Source organism: Nilaparvata lugens, chromosome 1, assembly GCF_014356525.2.
Source record: "Nilaparvata lugens isolate BPH chromosome 1, ASM1435652v1, whole genome shotgun sequence".
In the NCBI taxonomy this organism is placed as follows: Eukaryota; Metazoa; Arthropoda; class Insecta; order Hemiptera; family Delphacidae; genus Nilaparvata; species Nilaparvata lugens.
The window spans coordinates 39527313-39548121 of record NC_052504.1 but is presented as its reverse complement, the minus strand read 5'-3'; the positions used below and the strand labels follow the sequence as shown (position 1 = coordinate 39548121).

General features: G+C 33.8%; 1 protein-coding gene across 1 annotated transcript; it reads right to left on the bottom strand.

The window, feature by feature from the left end:
* Window positions 1-2409: 2409 nt before the first annotated feature.
* LOC111048047 lies at window positions 2410-16101 on the bottom strand. The gene is made up of 3 exons (XM_022333886.2): window positions 15949-16101; window positions 14474-14614; window positions 2410-2862 (listed from the first exon to the last, which is right to left on the bottom strand). The coding sequence occupies exons 2-3, from the start codon at window positions 14612-14614 to the stop codon at window positions 2761-2763; spliced, it is 243 nt and encodes an 80-aa protein (XP_022189578.1). The 5' UTR covers window positions 15949-16101; the 3' UTR covers window positions 2410-2760.
* Window positions 16102-20809: the final 4708 nt, after the last annotated feature.

The window sequence follows — 20809 nt, the reverse complement described above, 5'->3', positions numbered from 1 at the left end:
ATCTGAGACTAGTTTTAATAACAATCATCCATTTAAAAAATTAAGTTAAATCTATATCATTGATGCTGTGTAATGTGAGTATTTGGTTCTACTGTAATTGCAAGGGAAGCAGTTAGCTATTGACACTCGCTATGCCAGACTTATTGTTATCGGCATTCCTTTCACTTTCGTAACAATTTGTATCTATTTTGATGTGTCCTCTTACGGTGTTACGGTGTTCAAAGTTTCATCATTTCCATTCACGTCATTCACACTCCGACTATCCTTTTTCTGCAAATTTACTTCAAATTATACTAACAATTCTCAATTATAATGTTATTGTCAAATTAGTAGACACTCACCATCAATTCACTTTCTTCATGGCGTAAGAAGTCAAGGAATGGTGAACAGAGAAGGTTAAGGTGGATGAAGGTTATGAATCATAACTTATGATTGATTACAGAACAATCGAAGACGATTCATACTTTAGTCTACTAACACTTCAATGTAGCTAAAATAATTGGTGACTGAACGGCAATTTGGACCTAACAATCAAACATAATATACTTCACTGATGATCCTTGTCTGCGAATCCATAGTTATATCAATACGAATAGAAAATATATTCATCCCGTAATTTTTATCATTTTTCGAATAAAGCAAAATTCAAACACCTTCAAATAAGATCCAGTACCATACAAAATAATTCCAAGGACACGTGAGGAGTTTGAAACTCCAGAATTATTCCACAATAATTCAAATTTTACTTCTACGTCTGAATGTTGTTTCAACATTTCTTTCAAAATAAATAAACCTCGTTTTTGGACGTAAGCCTGGGCATCTTTACCAAACACTATTCAAACGCTCCATAACTTTCGTCTGATGCATGCTCATCATCATCTTATTTGCTGTTTAACGTTAGAATCAGACAATCAGGTAAAGAAAAAAAACCAAATACTGTGAAGAAATTCAACTCCAAACTTTACTGAGTAAACCTTCAAACACTATTATTATGGATGTATTATTATTACGTATAGATGTATACATTATTAATATGGATGTATTATGTGTAACAAGCGGACAACTCTGAGCTCTGTTTGTGCTGCGTATTATCACTCAGAATTTACTCCACCAAGTGTATCTGTAGATTATTGATGTATTGATGTATGTATGTAAAATCATTATCATAATTATTATTTATGGTACTTTACTCTGATGCTGGGTTGAACCAACTAATAAATTAGCCTGAATGTGTATGATCATCCATCAACTAAGTCAAGGTAGTTGATAGTGCCGGTAGTTCCCGGCATTAGGGAAGTCTAATAAATCCAATAAAGGAATCTAATGAGTCCTCACGAACGTGAATCCAATAAAAGGGAAACCACCAATTTCTCTGGTTTCCTGAGCACAAGTTCCAAAACATTTATAAAACTCCTACTCACTGAGTAATTCTCATCATTGACGAATTAATCCTCGGAAGGATATCAGGCATTACTTATTAAACCTGCCTTATGGTTTAAATGTTAAAAATCGATTTTTCGGGAAGCGAACCAGTAGGTGTTACTTCATATAATCGTCCGCACGTTGCCTATTACACTAATTTGCGTGTAACTTTCTAGAAACCGGTCGTTAGTATTCAAAATGGATATAATACAAGTGTTGTTTCAGGTCATATGCGTGCATGCTTACGTTTAAAGAATAAAATATAGGGTTGGTTGAAATCTCAAGAGCATTTTACTACCGACTACATATTTTAGCCGACGGGAAAACAGCGTTCATCACTCAGTAAAAGGTGTTGCAACACTTCCAAGGATGAAATAATGTTCTGCTAGAAGCGAAACTGAAGATACAGTATTTTCAAACCAATATTCGAAAAAGAATTTTAGTTTGTTCTTGATAATCAGAGACGGAATGCAGATATTTAATCGCGGTTATTGTCGAATATAATTTTCTGTGAATACGAGTATTCAGAAGAAAACTATTTAGTTTGTCGTGAACGAAACTATTGGAATGAAACCATCTGCTATTAATGAGTGTTTGATCATTGATTTTACCAGTAGATGTAACTACAATGTTATCAATAGATTATTATTCATAATAATTAGTAGTGGAATGTCAGTGAGCTTTGCACGCTAATTATTTGTCTGTTATTTCTTAATACTAGTCTCATTGAGTCAATTTGCTCTCCATATAACATTGTGGTGGCTTGTGAATTATTGTATTATGTGTTTTATCAATACATAATACAATAATTCACAAGCCACCACAATGTTATATGGAGAGCAAATTGACTCAATGAGACTAGTATTAAGTATCCAGCTTGCATTTAATTTAATACGGTAAGTGTGTGTGAATAACTATTAAATAAATGTCATTCTACTCAAATTACTCGTAACAATCGATATTCAGGTTGAATTTCATTTAAAGAAATTTATTTTTGACAGAAATCATTTATTGAAATTTATTATCATTCTTTAACAACATTACACCACCAAAACATTATAATAGTAGCCATATTAGTTACACTAATATGATATTGCTCTCCATCAACAAACGGATATTTAGTAACACGTTATAAACTGATAAGTAAGCACTACATAATTATCTATGATACAATACGAACAAATAACACTTAATAAATAAAATCATAATACAGTTTTATTCATGACATGACTATTTACAATGAAAAACTGATAGTTTTGATCGAAACAATATATATATGAAAATAATTTCCGTTCAATATAACAGCATAATATAGTTCCTCCATTCAGTAACAAGCCTTCAGTTCTGGTGATATAATTGCTCAATGGATAAGGGTGGCGGCATCTCTCTCTTGTAGAATAGTCTGCGGTCGTACTCTGAATGATCCTCTGATTCTAATAGCTGAAAAAAAGAATAGAAATACGATTATTGATCTGCTCAGCTCAATACAAATTATTCCAATCTATTTATAAAAGTATGATTATATTGGTGATACTGCTTGAATAATACCATTTTCCAAATATTATGATATAATATAATGAATATATTATTCAAAATACAGTATTTCATAGTGGGACAATGATCAACCAGCGTTCATCTTAGTATAAAACATCTTTTGTATTAGTCCATCTTAGTATAAAATATTTAACATTCTGTATAGTGATCTGTACTGTTCATGTCAATTTATTGATTGTTGTTTGGAGGAGAGATATTGCACCAATTAAATGTTGATATTTTTGTTCAGTTGCTAGAATTCCCTCCAGATATTTGTTCCGTTGCTTTGAGTAGAAGCTTTCAGAGAATTGTAAGATTTTATACTGAAATTTACATTTATTAATGATAAATTATTCAAGTGCCTGTAGATATGCCATCTAAGTCAAACCAGATCGATTACATCGTCTTTGGCATAGATAGAATCATAGAGGAAAGATAGAAGAATCGAATAAAAAAGATAGAACTTCTATCTTTCCTCTATGATAGAATACAGTTGCAGTAGGCTAAGCCAGCGATCGATTCACTTGACGCCAGCAGTGAGCTTTAGCCAATCAGATTAGCCCACTAAAATGATTGTGCCAAGTCCTCTGTCTGTGCCTTACTCCAGTTAATACTCAAGGGGAGTATTGACTCACCAAATACATCTACAAAAAATATTATTCATATTTGCTCTTCCTCAAAAATTCGAATGTAATTTTTGTCTCAAGAAGTAGTATAATCGCTATTTAAATTAGGCTAGAATGAATTTTAGGATTCTTCTATATTTTTGACGGAGTAAAATTTGGAGCAGTTAGTCCTACTCATCATTATTCATGAAAAGAATATTAAACAGATATGTCAATGGAATGAATTTGATTGTAATTAGGATAATTATTCAATGCAATCTCAACCGAGCGTATTAATGATAAGTCAAGTACAATTAAAAAAATTGTCAAATTTGGAGAATAGAACTAGTCAATGAGCAGTGAAAGTTTGAGATCGAAGCAAGCAAACGCTAGTTGTAAAAACATTATTTTATTAGATTATAGAACTTCTTGACGACTTCTCCATAGGGTGAGAATGATTCAAATCTGGTGCAGAGTCATCTAGTATAAAGAAGAGAATACAAATGTAATAGCTTTGAACTATTTGAAACTTTAAAGCTTACATCATTTGTTCCAAAGTAGGTTGAACAAAGTTTCAAGCTGATGTCGGTAAGATAGCGGATTTAAGTCTCTACTTCCGCTTGAATGCCATGTAAGTTTATTGTACGAGCTCAGAATTCGAATTCTCTCTGAATAAAGGCTGCTTTCTTTTTTGAAAGACTTTTTAGACGTATGAGAAATGAACATCGATATTCATGATATTATTTTGAACAATTAAAATTATAGGCCTACATACATGAGATTACAACCACATTCAATTGAAGGTATTTTTCGATATGAAATAAGAATTTTAAACGTTTTTACTCATTAATCTTTTTTATTTTCCCTTCTAAAATTGAGAAAACAATGACTTGATTTTATTAAGGTTTTTTTTGAATTCAAAGTCTCTGCTTAAAGTTAATAAAGTTCTTAAATCATACAAGAAAATCAATAATTTGAATAATATTGTAGATGGCTGAGCATCATCACCTTTCTAAAAACAATATTCATTTTCTACGATCATGACATAATAGCCTCACCATTGGCTTCTTGAGGCTTGAGGATTCTCCATAATATTTCTCTGTTTATAAGAGGAAACCAATAAATCTATCAACTCTCAACTCCGAATGCTTTTAAGGAACCGTAAATTGGATAGACTTGCATTGGACATGGGCACTACAGTAAAGTGTTTCTTTCTCAACAGCTGCAATTCATAGCACTAATCTGCCCAGCAGGAACAACTTTCAGACCACCAAAAACTATATTAAGGATGATGATTCCACACTTTTCAATCACAACAAACCTTGCACCGAATAATTATCAAATGAGGTCCATATGTATTTTTAAAAGGCAACACACACGACAAGATGATAAAGTAGATGAAGAAGCTTTTTTTACTTTTAAATGATGCAATTGAATTCGGGCACTTCAATACGTAACAGTAGGGTAGACCTAACATCCAACGGTAAAGTATGATCTGCTGTTGTCTTGAATACTGTTGTATCAACATCTTGATCACCTGCAGCAGGTTACAGATTATGCAATATTCACAATTACTAGTAGCTCAATCAAATCAGAGATGAAGCATCATCAAGGCCTTAGGCTATCCAGTTTGGTGAACAACGAGTCTCCAGTAAACTGGATCACAATAATACAAGAGCCTCCTATTTATAATTTGAATTGATCAAAAGGGTATTCTCCAAAACAGAAAAAAAAATATGTTGAAGAATAATTTATTAATGGAGGAAGTAGTATCTCCGCTTGTCCATTTCTAATCAACATCACCAGTATTTTATTACCTCGGTTCAGCAACCATTAGCAGTAGAAATATCCTATTTATGTCTCTCAGGCTTCAACTAATAAATTGTTTGACTGGATTAGAATTAAAACAAATCCAACTGACTGTAGCCTTCTCAACAAGTAAATTTCCGAATCAAATGACCAATTATTCTAGACAGCTCAAATAAAGCTGGAACAAGCCGTCTATTTTTCAAGGTCAATCTGACATCCATTTTGAGTAATCTCTCTCTTTGATTAATGCTCCATTATGTTGATGAGCTATATACTGAATACATACTTATGTTTCATTACGTTGGAAGCTCATGAAGTCGATTAGAAGTGCATTATTTTAACAAGAGGGCACAGAAAAAATATTCTAAATTTAACCCAAGCTAACCAGCAGTAACTGACAACTAATGTCAGAGATTAGGTCTAGTTTAATCTCTTACAACCTCTAAAACATCCTCCAAAAGGATAATTATAAATTTATCGTGGATGATGAAACTTTCACCTTCTGAAGAAATTTTTTCTACAGGCCAATGAATGATGACAAATAACACAAAAAATATAAAATGATTTTTGTTTTATCAGCCTATACTTCCAATGATAATCCACTTAATAGGTAGTTACTCATATAATTTGCTTATCTAGATTAGAGATGGATAAGATTTCATTTAGATTTAAGATTTCAGATTAAGACTTAAGATTTCCATTTTATCATTAGAAAACCTATGTTTCGCCGATCAGTTGACATTATTGTTACTCTCAACTTATTCAATAGGCTACGAGATTTCTCATTTTTACTTTCCTTGCCCTACTACAATAGGTAAGGAAAGTATTGCTTTCCAAAAAAAATTAAGGTACCCCAATTTCAAGTTTTCTATACGTTTCAAGGTCCCCTGAGTCCAAAAACATTATTTTTGGGTGTTGGTCTGTGTGTGTGTGTGTATGTGTGTGTGTGTGTGTGTATGTGTGTATGTCTGTGAACACGATAACTCCATTCCTAATTAACCGATTGACTTGAAATTTTAAACTTAAGGTCCTTATACCATGAGGACCCGACAATAAGAAATTCAATGAAATTCAATTCAAGATGGCGGAAAAAATGGCGGATAATTACTGAAAAACCATGTTTTTCACGATTTTCTCAAAAACGGGTCTAACTATTTTCTTCAAATTTATACCATGGATAGCTATTTATAAGCCCTATCAACTGACATGAGTCTCATTTCTGGGAAAATTGCAGGAGCTGCGTAATATTCTCGAGAAAAATGGCGGATAATTACTAAAAAACCATGTTTTTCACGGTTTTCTCGAAAACGGCTCTAACGATTTTCTTCAAATTATACCATGGATAGCTATTTACAAGCCCTATCAACTGACATGAGTCTCATTTCTAGGAAAATAGCAGGAGCTGCGTAATATTCTCGAGAAAAATGGCGGATAATTACTGAAAAACCATGTTTTTCACGATTTTCTCAAAAATTACTCGACTGATTTATTTCAAATTCATACTCTGTATAGTTATTTATCAGCTCCATCAATTGGCATTAGTCTCCTTTCTGGGAAACTAATGGGGGGTTCACCCCATCCTTTAGAAATGGACTTTGTAACCTCCTTCTCGTGCATGAGGTAGGTAGGTAGAGCAGTCTATAAAAATAACACATAGTCGAGATATTTCATCTGTAGAACAGCTGTTTTGACGACTTTTAAAAAATCATCGGATTTCACAATTTACACAAAGGAAAAAGTACTCTGAAAACAATATTATATACACACATAATATCATGGGCGTACAAGGAAAAAATGCACTAAGTCCAATTTCTCCAAACTTTGATTTTCCATTATTTTGAATTAATTGTATAAACTATGATTATTAAATCATATCAAATCAAGTATGATATTATTTTGTGAAAAATCACTATAAGGAAATTATGATTGATGTTAGAAATTAGAAATTGATTTCCTGAGAAATTTACTTTTATGGATTTAGTGGATTTTCCTTGTATGCCCACGATATACAGTAGTGTGATCGTAGTTTCAAATAATTATGTTGCCGCCAATCGTCATTATGTTATTTCTCTAAATTATTGTCGTTTAAGAATGAGGCTCCCAGTTCAATGAGCAAGGAAAGTTGTGTGAGTGTACCACACCAGATTTTTCGATGTAGGTATTCCATTTCATGAGAGATAATATGCTTCTACAGTACCGGTATAATTTTTACGGATTGATTACTTGAAACTCATATTTGGAGTAATCAAGAATTGATTTACTTAATTATTATAGATTCATTAACATTGATATTAATAAAATTTCGGGTTGGAGTATGAATGGTGTGAAAAGGAAACGATCACACCTAAAACATTCTCAAATGTTTCCCCAGACAGGAAAACATTTCAAAAAATGTTATACTACAATTGCTTCACTACGGAGTCAATAACATTTCAGTTCAGGACAGAATGGGTTTTTCAAAGGACGTAGCTCAACATTCCAGTGTGTGATACTTGTTGATTCGTTGTAGAGTTCCTATTGCTATGCATTTCGATCTCCTATCTCTTCCGATCGGCGCTCTGCATCGTTTCAAAAAGGAAGACTGGATAAAGATCAGAGAAAGTGATCTCACATCTAGTTATTTTTTGAAGACAGTTTATCAACAACAGTGTCGGCAGGTAAACAGATTTATTACCTTTTTAAATGCAGCGAGCCGCCTGTTTTTCATATCATCAATGGCCGTTTGTTTCAACGGATTTCCTGAGCTGGTCTATTACTGGTTGAAAAAACATTCAAAATGGAAAACCTTGAAGAAGGATTTATGGTAGAATGAATGGATATTCCCGGCTGCGGAATATCCTGGGAAAATATATAGGCTTACTGTTTAGAATAGGCTTGTTCTCAATTCATCCTACTGTCCTACCTACATCTATATTTTCCAATCAACACTGCAAATTATAAGTAGACAATATAATATTGAAGGGATTGTCCCAGTTGCATTTTGGTGCAAGCATTGTATTTTTAAGAACATTATTCTGCTCATTGCTCAATTTGATTCGCTTCTAACATTCAGTGAGATAAATATTTTTGAAATCCAAAGAGGAAAAAGGGAATTACAAGCTATATTAATTAATCCATCCAAAGTATTTTTCGGAAAACGAAGTGTATTAAAAAAATTGTTTTGAAAAATCGTATTCCTGTAATACATACAAAACTCATCCTCTCACAGCAAGCCCCGTTTTTATCCTGTCTTCCAGTTGCTCTCGTATAGTCTCTAAACTCCGGTCTCTTTTACCCGGTCGTGTGTTAATGGGAAGGATATTTCATATCCTTCTTAGAGAATCGACAATTATTTGTTGAAACACCGCCGATCTATGAAGTTACATCACATTATTATACTATCGTTATTTCAATCGCATTCAATTTTTATTCTCATTGATTAATTATTTATACTTGGTGAAATTCTTTGAATAGCTAGCACTATCGTCATTTAATGTAGATCAGTGTATAAGCCAGTAATTATTGTAACATACATAAATGAAGAAATCTAATATAATCTAACGCCAGTATTCTTGAAAATTATTATTGGACCAATCCTAGGTATTTAGCCAAAAAAATAGTGGGACAAACAAAAGCGGGTTCAACTGCAGTTGATTCTTGATTGGAAGTTAGTGGATAAAAATAGCAGTCCTGGTAAGAATTTTGTTTCTGAGTAACCAGTTCCATGATGAATCACTTGAGCAACAATTGGATCTAAACTGATCAGCATGGCAACTGATCAATAAACACCTTGCTGCTTACTGTGATTATGTAAAGATAATAAAATGAGAATGCAAGAACGTGTCCGCTGAATTCCTCAGTCATAAACTCGTCCACAGAGTTGTTATTCTAGCTGTTCAGATCGAGCGGGTCAAAGGTTAATAATGCTATGTGCCCTGACACGAATTTCAACTCCAAGAATGGATGCGTGGCCCACCTCGTATCTTCTCAGATTCTTGGTTTATCATCAACGAATACTAATTGAGGAGGCACGTTTGATGAATTTCGGATTTCTAGCTAGCGAAAAACAAGGAAAGTTAAGTTATTTAAGTGTCTGAATTTTTTAGTTTGTAGAAGTAGGCTGTATTTATAAGAGAATTATTGGATGCTACGATGATTTAAATAGCTCCTGAAGCTATCAAAGCTCATGGCTTTGATAGCTTTGGACGCTGAGTTCTGAAATGCATGTAGTTCTACTAGATTATACAATAATTGCTTCCTCAGATAGTGTTGCTCATATTTCTCCCTAGGGTTCAATAGCCTACTGATACACTTCCACAGTTTATAAAAAGAATATCATCAACGATGGATCAAAGCGATTGATCTTGGTAATCATCATATAGTAGTGTTCGTAGTGATCTCGTATTGATTCTCTCTTTAGCTTCTGTAAACTGTAACACACTTGCCTCAATGAAACTATTTCTCTCTTGGAAACATATTTTATTATTTTTAGAAGTTCTCTTCCAGTTGGAAGTAAATCGACTGAGTAGTTTATACAATCTCAAAGAAACCACAGTTCATTTTAGTATACTGGTGCCTGTGCCATAAGTCAATTATGTATTTTATCATGAGAGGTCGTCATCCTCCAACTACAACCATAGTGCAGCGATCAAGTGATAGGCTGGAATTGGAGCATTGGGTAACCGGAGAGTGGAGTGCGTAGTCTAGCATTCGGCCAGTGTCTTCCTGTGCGATCCTCCCATTATTTCGCCATATCATGTAAATATCCACAATCATTCGAGCCGTACAAGGAAAAAGAAAACAATTGCGGCAGGTGGATAAGGGGCCGGGTCGAGAAATTATAACAGTTAGTTGTTATCAGAGTGGAGTCGTCCATTCGTTGGCACGTCTAGTCGTGTGAATGGACGCTTTCTCTCGGAAGTCATTAAGCGATTAAATCGATGCTTTAGTCGGGTCGCGTCCTGTCTTTGCTTTGGCCGAGCAGCGAAGACGAGACCAGACTATGGTTGACCTTTTTTCGGTTTTTCTCCTTACATTGTCTTCACGGCCCGCTCTAGGACGCGGACGCGTCACTGTTGCATAATTTTTATTCCGCTTCCCAGGACTTCAACACGTGTTGTCAGCTCAATAACTTCACAAAGCAGTCAAAATTTTGCTCTATCATAAGAGCCAATAAAATGAATGATAACTGATGATCAGATCAGCTAGAATCTATAGTGCTGAGAAAATTCATTGAATATTAATATCACAAACTTTTGTAGATTTTTTTCAGCTCGTATGAGTGATTAAAATAAAAAAGCTATAATTGGTAGTTTTCTCCACGCTCAGTCCATTTTCGTCTCATTTCAATGATATGTGTGAATTCTGTAGATACATTCCCATATTTTTTTACATAGCCTATTACTAGAATGAAGAACTCGAATTAACTGGAGTTACTCTGCGATCAAGTTACAAGACCGTGACAATAGTAATACTAGTATTCAGCATGTATCAATTTCCGCTATTCAACAGGGTGGATCGTCTTTTCTTTTCTGTTATGACGCAGACTGTTTAGAACAAAACTTTGGTTATCAATGCCAAAATGTTTAAGAATAGGCCTACAGCGAAACAATTCCATTGTTCGAATGATCGTATTCAAAGTAGTCTATTTTGAAATAATCATATTGAAGACTCAAGTAGTTTCGTAACAAATATTTGGCAGTACAGCTCTAGTAATCAGACAAGCCCATAAAATTGCTCTATGGATACTGCTGTATCAATTCTCCAAATCAATTGATCAATCTGATAATGATACGCCGAAGAAGAATTATCAAGCTTACCATGGGTTTTAAATGTTTTTGCAAATTTCTTAAAATTTATAAACTCACTCATTATAAACTTCACTCATTATTTATCACTATTAAAATCACTGTTACATGCCTTACATCTATCTATTAACCCAACGGTGTCATAACAAAAACAAAAGAATGAAGACAGGATACAAAAATTAATTCCGAGCTTGATGTCCGGATTCAGTCATCGGTACGTGACCAGGCCTAATGTGCGGTCTTGGATGAGTTCGTTTGGCAAGGACAGCGGTATTTTGAAGATGTTGGAGGGCTGGTGTTTTGACACGCGTCGCGGTCAGTGTGAGTGAAAGTCGAACGTGGTGGCTGGCTGCTGAGTTTGGGGTGGCGAGATAAGGCTCGTTTCGTAATCAGGGCAGACTAGAGGAACACCAACAAGCAAAGCGAAGAAGACGAACAAGGAAATAAGACGTGTCCGGAACTGATGAAGGGACGAATCTGGGAGCTGGAAACTCCAAGAATATTCTTCTATCTTCCTAACCGATTTCTCACACGGTAGCCTACAAACAAAACTAGATCAACCAATACGTAACCCCCCTATTGTACACTAAATTCCCACACTTATCATTTCTTACCAGAATGTTCTGTTAGTGAATTTCGAAAACAGCCATTATCTTTCAATAATTCCTCATACAAGATAAAAGCACCAACTTCCTATAGACAAGTCCTTCACGAGTTTTGCACTGTCATGTCGGTCATCTCGACTATTGCATTATATTATTTTATAATATTTGTTTCCCAGAAATCCCGAATCTCCCCGCGCACCTAGCAAATAAACATTGCGTAATAAATAAGAGAGAACAGCCGTCCGGTGTCTGATAAAATTGAATTTCATCGTGACATTAAGAAATAAACTATCAGCACACGAATGTTTGATCATCCCAATGATGAGCGTCTTGTGGACAACTTGCTTTCTTTCGAGTTTTGTTGACTTTCGACTCTATACGTGTATAAAACAATCCATCACATTTTACTAGATATCTGAATTTCAGATAGGAATTTGCTGCTACTGATCCGAATATTCATCCCATTTTCAAAGATAATTTTTGTGTATTAATGGGATTATAAGGGACTGTGAAATAGCAGTTCACTTATAAGTTTTCTTACAGCAATCCGCTTACCAAGTGCTGTTGAAATTGAACTTTTAGTACCGGTAAAGTAATGTTCGAAAATTATGAAATTCATACTTATTGTAATAACTTCAATCATACATGTATTATTATTTATAAATACATGGAGTAACTAAAATAGTATTATAGTATAAGCATAATCACTAATATTACCGGTTAGTAAGAATAAAGTAACACATTTCCAGTTGATTTTTTATCACCACGACTCTCCTGATCAGAGTTCTCCTGAATCAGAACATATTAATAATTAGGCATAGTGATTCTCACTTGATCAAGGATAACAAATTTCTTGGATTCTTCCAGAATTTTGAAATCACTTAGTGTAGATTCGTATGTATCAGTCAGTGAAATTATAGTGACTTGAATAATATAGTGAAAATAATGAAAATTATAATGTATAATATGCCTGTTCATAGAGCAACTATATCATACAACCACAAAAAACACTTAAAAATGATTATAAGATGGTTGATGGAATCATAAATTCTCTGCTCCGTCATTCAATTTCCTACGCTTATCAAGCCTTTTAAATGGCTTGAGAGATTTTATCAAATTAACAAATAAATTTTAGTTTAAATATACTGTATTAATTCAACTAATTCAAATTTTTAGCATTAAAATCATGTTTTTGTATATTGATCCGATTCTCAAGCTACTCGAATTTGATTATTTAACATTCCTTAGACTACCATTTGCTCAGTATGAACTATGAAGGAGATTAATTTCAATTATTTTTCCTTTTATCACTAATATCGCAGCTTATCAGCGTTTGCTTTGCGTTAACTTTCTAACTCGGATGTGGAAAAGAATTTTACTTTCTTCTAGTATCCTTTTAGGCCTATCTATTTTCGTACGCACCTCCGATTCACAAGGTTGGTGTTATTTCAATTATTCGATTATTAGATTTGCCACTGAGAGAATATCAGCTCTAGAACAAATCTATTTTGAAACTAGGGCGTCCACTTTCTCCCAAATGAAATTGAAGATAGTGTCATTGTGACGATGGAGTTCTCATTTCTCATTGATATCATATAAAATATCAAATTTATTTATATTAATTTTCATATCAATATACTCATTTGCATAGATGGATGACGGATAGATATTATCTGAATAAGTCGTTGCTAATATAGAGTTTTACCTAACATCAATCATCCAGTTCAGTATGCTTTAATTGAACAAAACTTGAATTACATTTTAAATATATTGAATAAAACTCATTATTCTCACATAAGATGATAACTCATTAAGATGATTGTATATGGTGAGATCAAAGAGTGGCGCAAAACGACCCAAGGGATCGAAAATAATTTATTGTAGAGCATAAAATTATAATAAAAGAGCACATCGTCACATAATTAGGATACACATATATAATTATGAGTACCCAGGATTCAACAAAATAATTGTCATTGAAGCGAATTGAATGACGAAGAGGGTTTTGTTCCATGTAAAATTAATATTAAACTATTAATCGATCAGTCTGAGAATGCACCAATGAGTTTTATCGTCTAGGACTTTTACATTCTGAGAACATCAGATGGGGGAAAATTGATCAGGGATTTATAAAAGAAATCTCAAGCAGTTGTCGTTTTCAAAATCAGTGATCATTTCACAAATCACTGATTGAAGTTTTCGACTGTGTTTGAAGCTGGGTTTAGGCCTATACCTAACGAGCGAATGCTTGTTCTGAACAAAGATAATTAAAAACTGGATGAAGCCAGTTTCAAAGCTCTAAAAGGCATGAGAACTATAATATTGGATACATACATTTTTTGGAGACATAATTTACCATACTTCTCATATTATCATGTCGAGTCGTTTCTAGGTGTTTTATGGTCCAGAGTTCGTGATCTAGCTCTATGCTCATTTTATCCAACCCCAGAAAGAAAAGATTGAGAGTGGATAAAGCTATATCTATGAGAAGTTGATATGGATATCATAACAAGAATACTTCATTTTTATTGATTGACTTCTTTATAGAATAAACTACGGAGAAGATATCAATTGAAACTATTCTAGAAATCCTACTATATTTCTGATGTTGATTACTAGTAAGTATAGATTGACTACTAAGTAGTATAGATATGAATTTGACTCATTTTCCATTAATTCAACAGACTATTTCAGTGTTTAGGTGATGACTCACATCTTTGAGTAACTCCCTGAGGCGGTCGAGGCGGTCATCTTGACTGCGTCGGGTCGGTAAATACCTGGCATCAACCGTAATCAATGCCCCCAGGATTAGCGCCGCCGCCACAGCCACCATCAAAACCGCTCGTAGACCCATCTACAAAAACAAGCCAACAAAATCATTAATTTTATGTGTTGCTTGCGAGTTGGAGAAGATAGTGATGTAAACGAAAAATGTATTACGATGTGATGGCAATAGCTTTATTTAATTCACCAGCTGTTCAGATTTGGTTTGAGCTCATAATATAATATAGTGCAAGCGGTCGCCGAGGGTGAATATTTTGTCTGGTATACAAATTGACCAAGAAGACTTGAGGTTTTCACAAAACTATATCCATTCATTAACAAACCCGGAAACTAGTCTTCGTTGTTAAAACATTATTCAAATACTGGAGTTCACTTTAAATATTCTAATTGATAATGGTGTGGCAAAGCTATTATGATTATTGAGTGATTGTGATACTTTCAAGATTTTTATAAGAATAAATTACGGATACAAAATTTTAATTTCCTACATTTTCCAATTGATAACTCATTGAAATGTGAGAATTTATTCTTGTCAAATTGAATTTTTGCTGACTCAATTGATGACTAAAATCTGGCTTCTCCAAAGTAGAGCCTGACTAAGTGATTGGTACTCTATTAATTGCCAGATTCAAATTAAATTCCGTATATCGTATAACTAGAAGAATGAAAAGCTAATACGATGAGTTCACACTCATCCTTAGAGAAGAAACGTCAATTGGTTTTTAGAATAAGAAAGACTGAATGGAAATTTGATGCAAGGATTTCAACCAGTTTCTATCATGAGACCAATAGAGCCGAAGTTAAGTGACCAGAAATGAACTGCGCTTTTGGAATTTGAAGGCTATCTTGAAAAAATAAAGGAAAATTGCTAGAAAATCAATTCAGTAATGCTTTATTATATTTTATATTGTAAAATATAGACTATTTTAATACATATTGTATACATTGTAATATTACATTGTAGGAGATAGTATTTCTTGACATTTTATCTTGAAAGATTTATCTTGTATAAAATTTATTTATGGATATCTTATGAAAACATAACCATTAAAGCGGTAGTTTTCTCATTTTAGCATCAACAAATAGCGACTTATGAAACATAACATGTTCAAAAATCAAGCAAAATCAAGTTCAGATATGAACGTTTCATCAAAAAAGTAGTAGCTTTCCTATATAATAATGGAAATAACTGGCTTATGGAAGTGTTGTTTTCTCAAAATAACAATTCAATTCCATTGAACATGAAGGGAGTAATAAAAGAATATTATTAGTTGTACATGTAATATTTCACTCTCTTGAATTGATAATTCAATCATTTAATTGAAAGTTGATAATAATAAAGATTGTGATAATTTTATTGAATTTAGCGGAAAAATGTGAACATAAATCGCTTTTTTCATTCACCTGTGGATAAGGGATGGTGAGCAGCGGATTGACTAGGAGAGATGAGTCCAAGAGCGTTAACAAGACCAGAATAGTGAGAGCCGCCCTATTTTAAAGGGACCAGCAGAGTGCTACGTCACACTTGCAAAACTCAATGGATGACGTAGTGAACAGATCGACCAATAGCAATTTTTGCTTTCGCTCGTTCATAGGACTACCCTTTTTCGTTTTGGGTTTTCCGCACCAAGCGGGACATCCCCCTCACACCCTCTCTCTTTCTCAAACTTGTGGTCCTCCTTCATTCGACAGCAATCTCAGTGAAACACACATTGGATAGTTCCCACTCAATTCGAAGTGCTGACTCGATATAATTCATTGGATTTAAACAAAAAAACTTCAATGCAGACAAACAAGACACTTCTGTTTTTGGCAACTTATCATGTTGTATTTTATAAATCAATCATCTCTATATTTCGTTTTCAATACATTCTCCTCCTCTCTCTACACTAGAAGCATGTTGAAATGTACTACTGTGAGAGCTACACATTTAAAAAACTTGACTATTAAATAATGAGAGAACACAAGTGGAAATTGAATTAAGTGAAGTACAGTAGCGTAAGTAAACTTCTGTCCGTGCAAACCTAGTTTGTAGCAGGTGACTTCATGGTCAATATTATATTTCTTAAATAAATGTTAGGAGCATTTTTATGGGAATGACCTACCTATGGGATCCATGAGAATGACCTACTAAGCTTTCTTCTCGCTCTTCCTCTCGCACAATTCTGTTAAATCTGGCAGACATAGACCTTACGTAGTTACCTTGCCAACATTAATTTTATGAGAATGGGGGGGGGGGCTTTGTTGATTGAAAAAGCTGGAAGAGGTGCGATGAGTACTTATTTTTCAGAATTCCGGTCACTGAAATTTGATCAAAGAATGAAATATTCATTCATGAGTGTACGTTAACCCATTAACCCATTGTTATTTCCATGCACAAAAAATGCCAATTTCTATATTCCAAACTGTGTATCTTGGTAACCCGTTATGGTAAAAAAATGTACGAGATAAAATCAGTGATTCAATATTAATTTAATGCAAGGGAGCTTGTAGAGGATGAAATTCTCGTCAATGTGAAACCAATCGTGAGTTTCTATGATGTAGGTATCAGATTATTTTTAGAAATTCTTGATCATTAGTAGAACCGTAAAAAAATAGAAAAATTAGAATCGCCATTTTTTAAATCCGTTGTAACATTTTAATGGTATTGCAAATAAAAGTATAGTTCATGAGAGTAGAATCAGAATGAGGAGAAAATTCTCTATAATCTTTACTACTTTTCCAATTTCTTATCTGTTTCACAATACAGCTTTGAATACGGAAATTGGTCATTTTTTTGTGTAAACAATATTATGTGTTGAAGTACACTCAAGAATGAATTTTCCATTTGATCAACTATGATGCATAATTTTTATGCGTGACGAGCTGAAAAGAATGAGCTGTAGTACGAGGAGATTCGATCATTTCGTCAAAAGTTGAGTGTGTTTAAAATGTTGATCTTTGAGGTGTCTTTATGCGTGCCTCTCTACTAGGAAAACATCAAATTAAGTGCATGTAACGGGTGATTCTGATATAACATAACCCTTATATAACAATATATTAGCGAAAATATTGATTTGTTTGATTAGGAAGGCTTTGGAAAGGTTTTACAATGAAAAATTCGTATTCTGGCTGAAGGACATGGTTTACTATTTTCACGAGTATTCTCCCTCCCCCCCCCCCCATACTAAATTTCAAATTTCCTGGTGAACCTCGTTCAGAATTAACGAGTATTTTTGCATGATTTAATATGATTCCTCATCATTAGTTCATAATATTCCTTGTTGTATTAGTTGTATAGAGTATAGGTGGGTTACTAGAAAAATCATAAAATATATCCCTTTTTTGAAAAGCTGTACGGTAGCTCCGAAACCAGAAATGGTAGAATTCTGCGCAATTACTCAATTTATTGAAAATGTTAGGGCCAGACCACATTGAACGTTTTTTCAGGCGCCAACCCAATCAGCCAATCGGACAGCTTCCTGTTCTGCCGACTCTGAGAACTCCGTCTGAAGACGCTTGTAAAAACGCATAACATGGTCTGACCCTTGTTGTCTCCAATTTTGTAGCGAAAACCTTGCTGTTTTTCGAGATAAAATGGAAATATTCAAAAAAGTGTAAAATTACACTTGGGGGTTTTTAGGGATGATGCCGCACTCTGGCGTTTAAGCAGATTTCAGATTTGAATCCAGAGTCCCAAATAATATATATAATCGTCGAGAAAAATTCTTTCGGGACTGTTCCCTGAAAAATGAACATTTGACTGGACTATTTCTCTCCAACTGTTTTTGGCATATCTGGACTATTTCTCTCCAAACTGTTCTTGACATTTATCTGAATTTTATATTGGCAACCATATAGCTGGAGAGGTATTCCTTGTCTCTCTTGCATACTTTCCAATTTGATTGATTTTCATTGTAACTTTGTTTTCGATGTGTTTTTTGAAGTTTCGATTACGCACTCAAAACGTTGACAAAATCTTTTGTGGTGATATTTATTGCATTGGGCTCATTGAAGGGGGAGGTAACCTGAAACACCCCCCCCCCTTCATTACGCTACTGCAACCATCACCATTAATTTATTAATAATTATTCAAGATTTCTATCTTGAACGCCTGTGCATCAGTCTCCTCTGAGTAGTAAAATACAGTAGATTTCTCTAAAAGATTGTGCAGAATTTCTAAAAAATGAAAATTATTCTAGTAGGATAAAAATGATCATTGTTTTGTGACTTATCATTAGACATGACACGATTTATGAGGGGATTGAACAATTTTATTCAACATATTTATAAATTTTTGAAGGGACTCCACTATATCCTCATCCACAGATTATCATCAAGAGTTGGAATACAAACTTTATCAGGAAAGATTGATCATGCGTTCTACAGGAGACTGGAAAGAACGTTTAAATTGCAAATTTTTTAGTATTACGCCAATGAAACGTGCTCCCCATCTGCACATGCATTATTAATGCTATATTCTTGAATAGTGCATAGCATATTCAATCAGCGAATAATCGCTGATTGCATCAATGCAACTCTGAATTTAGGATTGAAGATTATGTTGCAGCGGCAGATGAACGACGTGATTGGAAGATAAGCATGACTAATAGAAACGAAACGACTGGTGCAATCGTAATTACAGGACATTTCTTATAATATTACATCAGTGACCTTTTATTCTTTTGGTCAGGATTCACTAGTCGTCGATCATCAAGCATCAAGTTATGCAAAACTTCTATTTGTCTAGTAGGCTACCTAGGTGCATTATTTTCAATGTTTTTCTACCATTCTTCAAACATACTTTTACAAGTATGTTGCATGGAACGTTGATCTGTCACCGTATGTAATTCGAGCAGGAAATATCACTCTCATTAATTATCAATCTTATTTTTATTATAAGTACCCAGTACCAATAACTTACAAGTCATGCAATACATTTTTTCTCACTGTCAATCTCATCAAATACTGGAAACTCACTTTTTCTTATAATATTCAAGTACATTAATACAAGCACTTCACCATCAAACTACTCTGCTGGAATGCAATCATACTGCTTATTACTGTAGCCTTATTTTGAAAGTTGGATTATCTATGTGTGGTATAATTCAGGAAATATTCTCCTGAGTTAGGAGGTAGGAGGAATGGAGGTAGGACTGGAGAATACTATGATAAACAACATAATACATCAAATTATGGTTTGGTAGCCGCCTTCATTATGTGATTGGGTATTAATTTTTTTTTCATGTCCAAATTTATTGGAAACTAAAATTTATTTTACCTATATTGTTATTTCAATATTTTCACCATATAGGCTAGTTGGTTGATTTCTAACCTTTTACAAAAGTCAGCAATGTGGTACTTTGCTTGAAAGGTCGTAGAAAAAATAGTGTATAAAACAGTTATATGGTTTTTAAAGCACTCGTGAGATGTTTAAGACACGCGTTCGCTCGCTACTCTGCTCACTTGTGTCTTGACTCTACATCTACGAGCTTATGCTTTCAAGACCCTCATTTTAAAACTGTTGTATATTGTATATTTTGAAATGTCAATGTAGTCTATATGAAGAAGAGAAATGAGTACCCTTTGGGAGTACCTTTGGGATAAAGATGTTAAATCTTGACTTGAAAAGTTGTCCCTGAATACCTGTACAGTGAGTTATTGATGAAACAGAGTTTCCAACTATGGAAATCGAACTCCATGAAGATTGCAAAATACAACATGACAAACATGATGTTGTATCTTCTGCTCACATTCAGTCTGCAACTTGAATGCAACCTTGAGTATTCAGTTAATTATAAATTTATGTAACATCTCGACTCATTGGATCCATACCTGGTTCTGGTATTTGGTTTAACAAACAGGTTTCACAGGTCAATGCTATAAGAAATGTCATATTCTTGATCAAGTAAATTTAAGGTTATAAGATGTGTATTCTTACTATTCCAATCCAAGAACAGATTGTCCAGATCTTTTGATCTTCCTTTCCAATATTTTTTATAATACTTCCAAATTTGAGATCGCTGTATTAGGAGAGGATTTGGGGCATTTGAGACAGCTTGATCCTTCTTTCAAATAATGTCTTCACTTGTAATCAAATGTTGTTTGAAGTTCAGTAACAACATTACCTTGTAAAATATTTCATCATCAGGAATGAGTTACGATGATGTAGACTCTAGGACTTATTAGCCTATTTGCAGTGAATAAAATAACATTAATAATAAAATAATATGTCACTGTATGCTATATGTTGCATTGAATTTTTCTAAGAGGAATAAAACTTTTG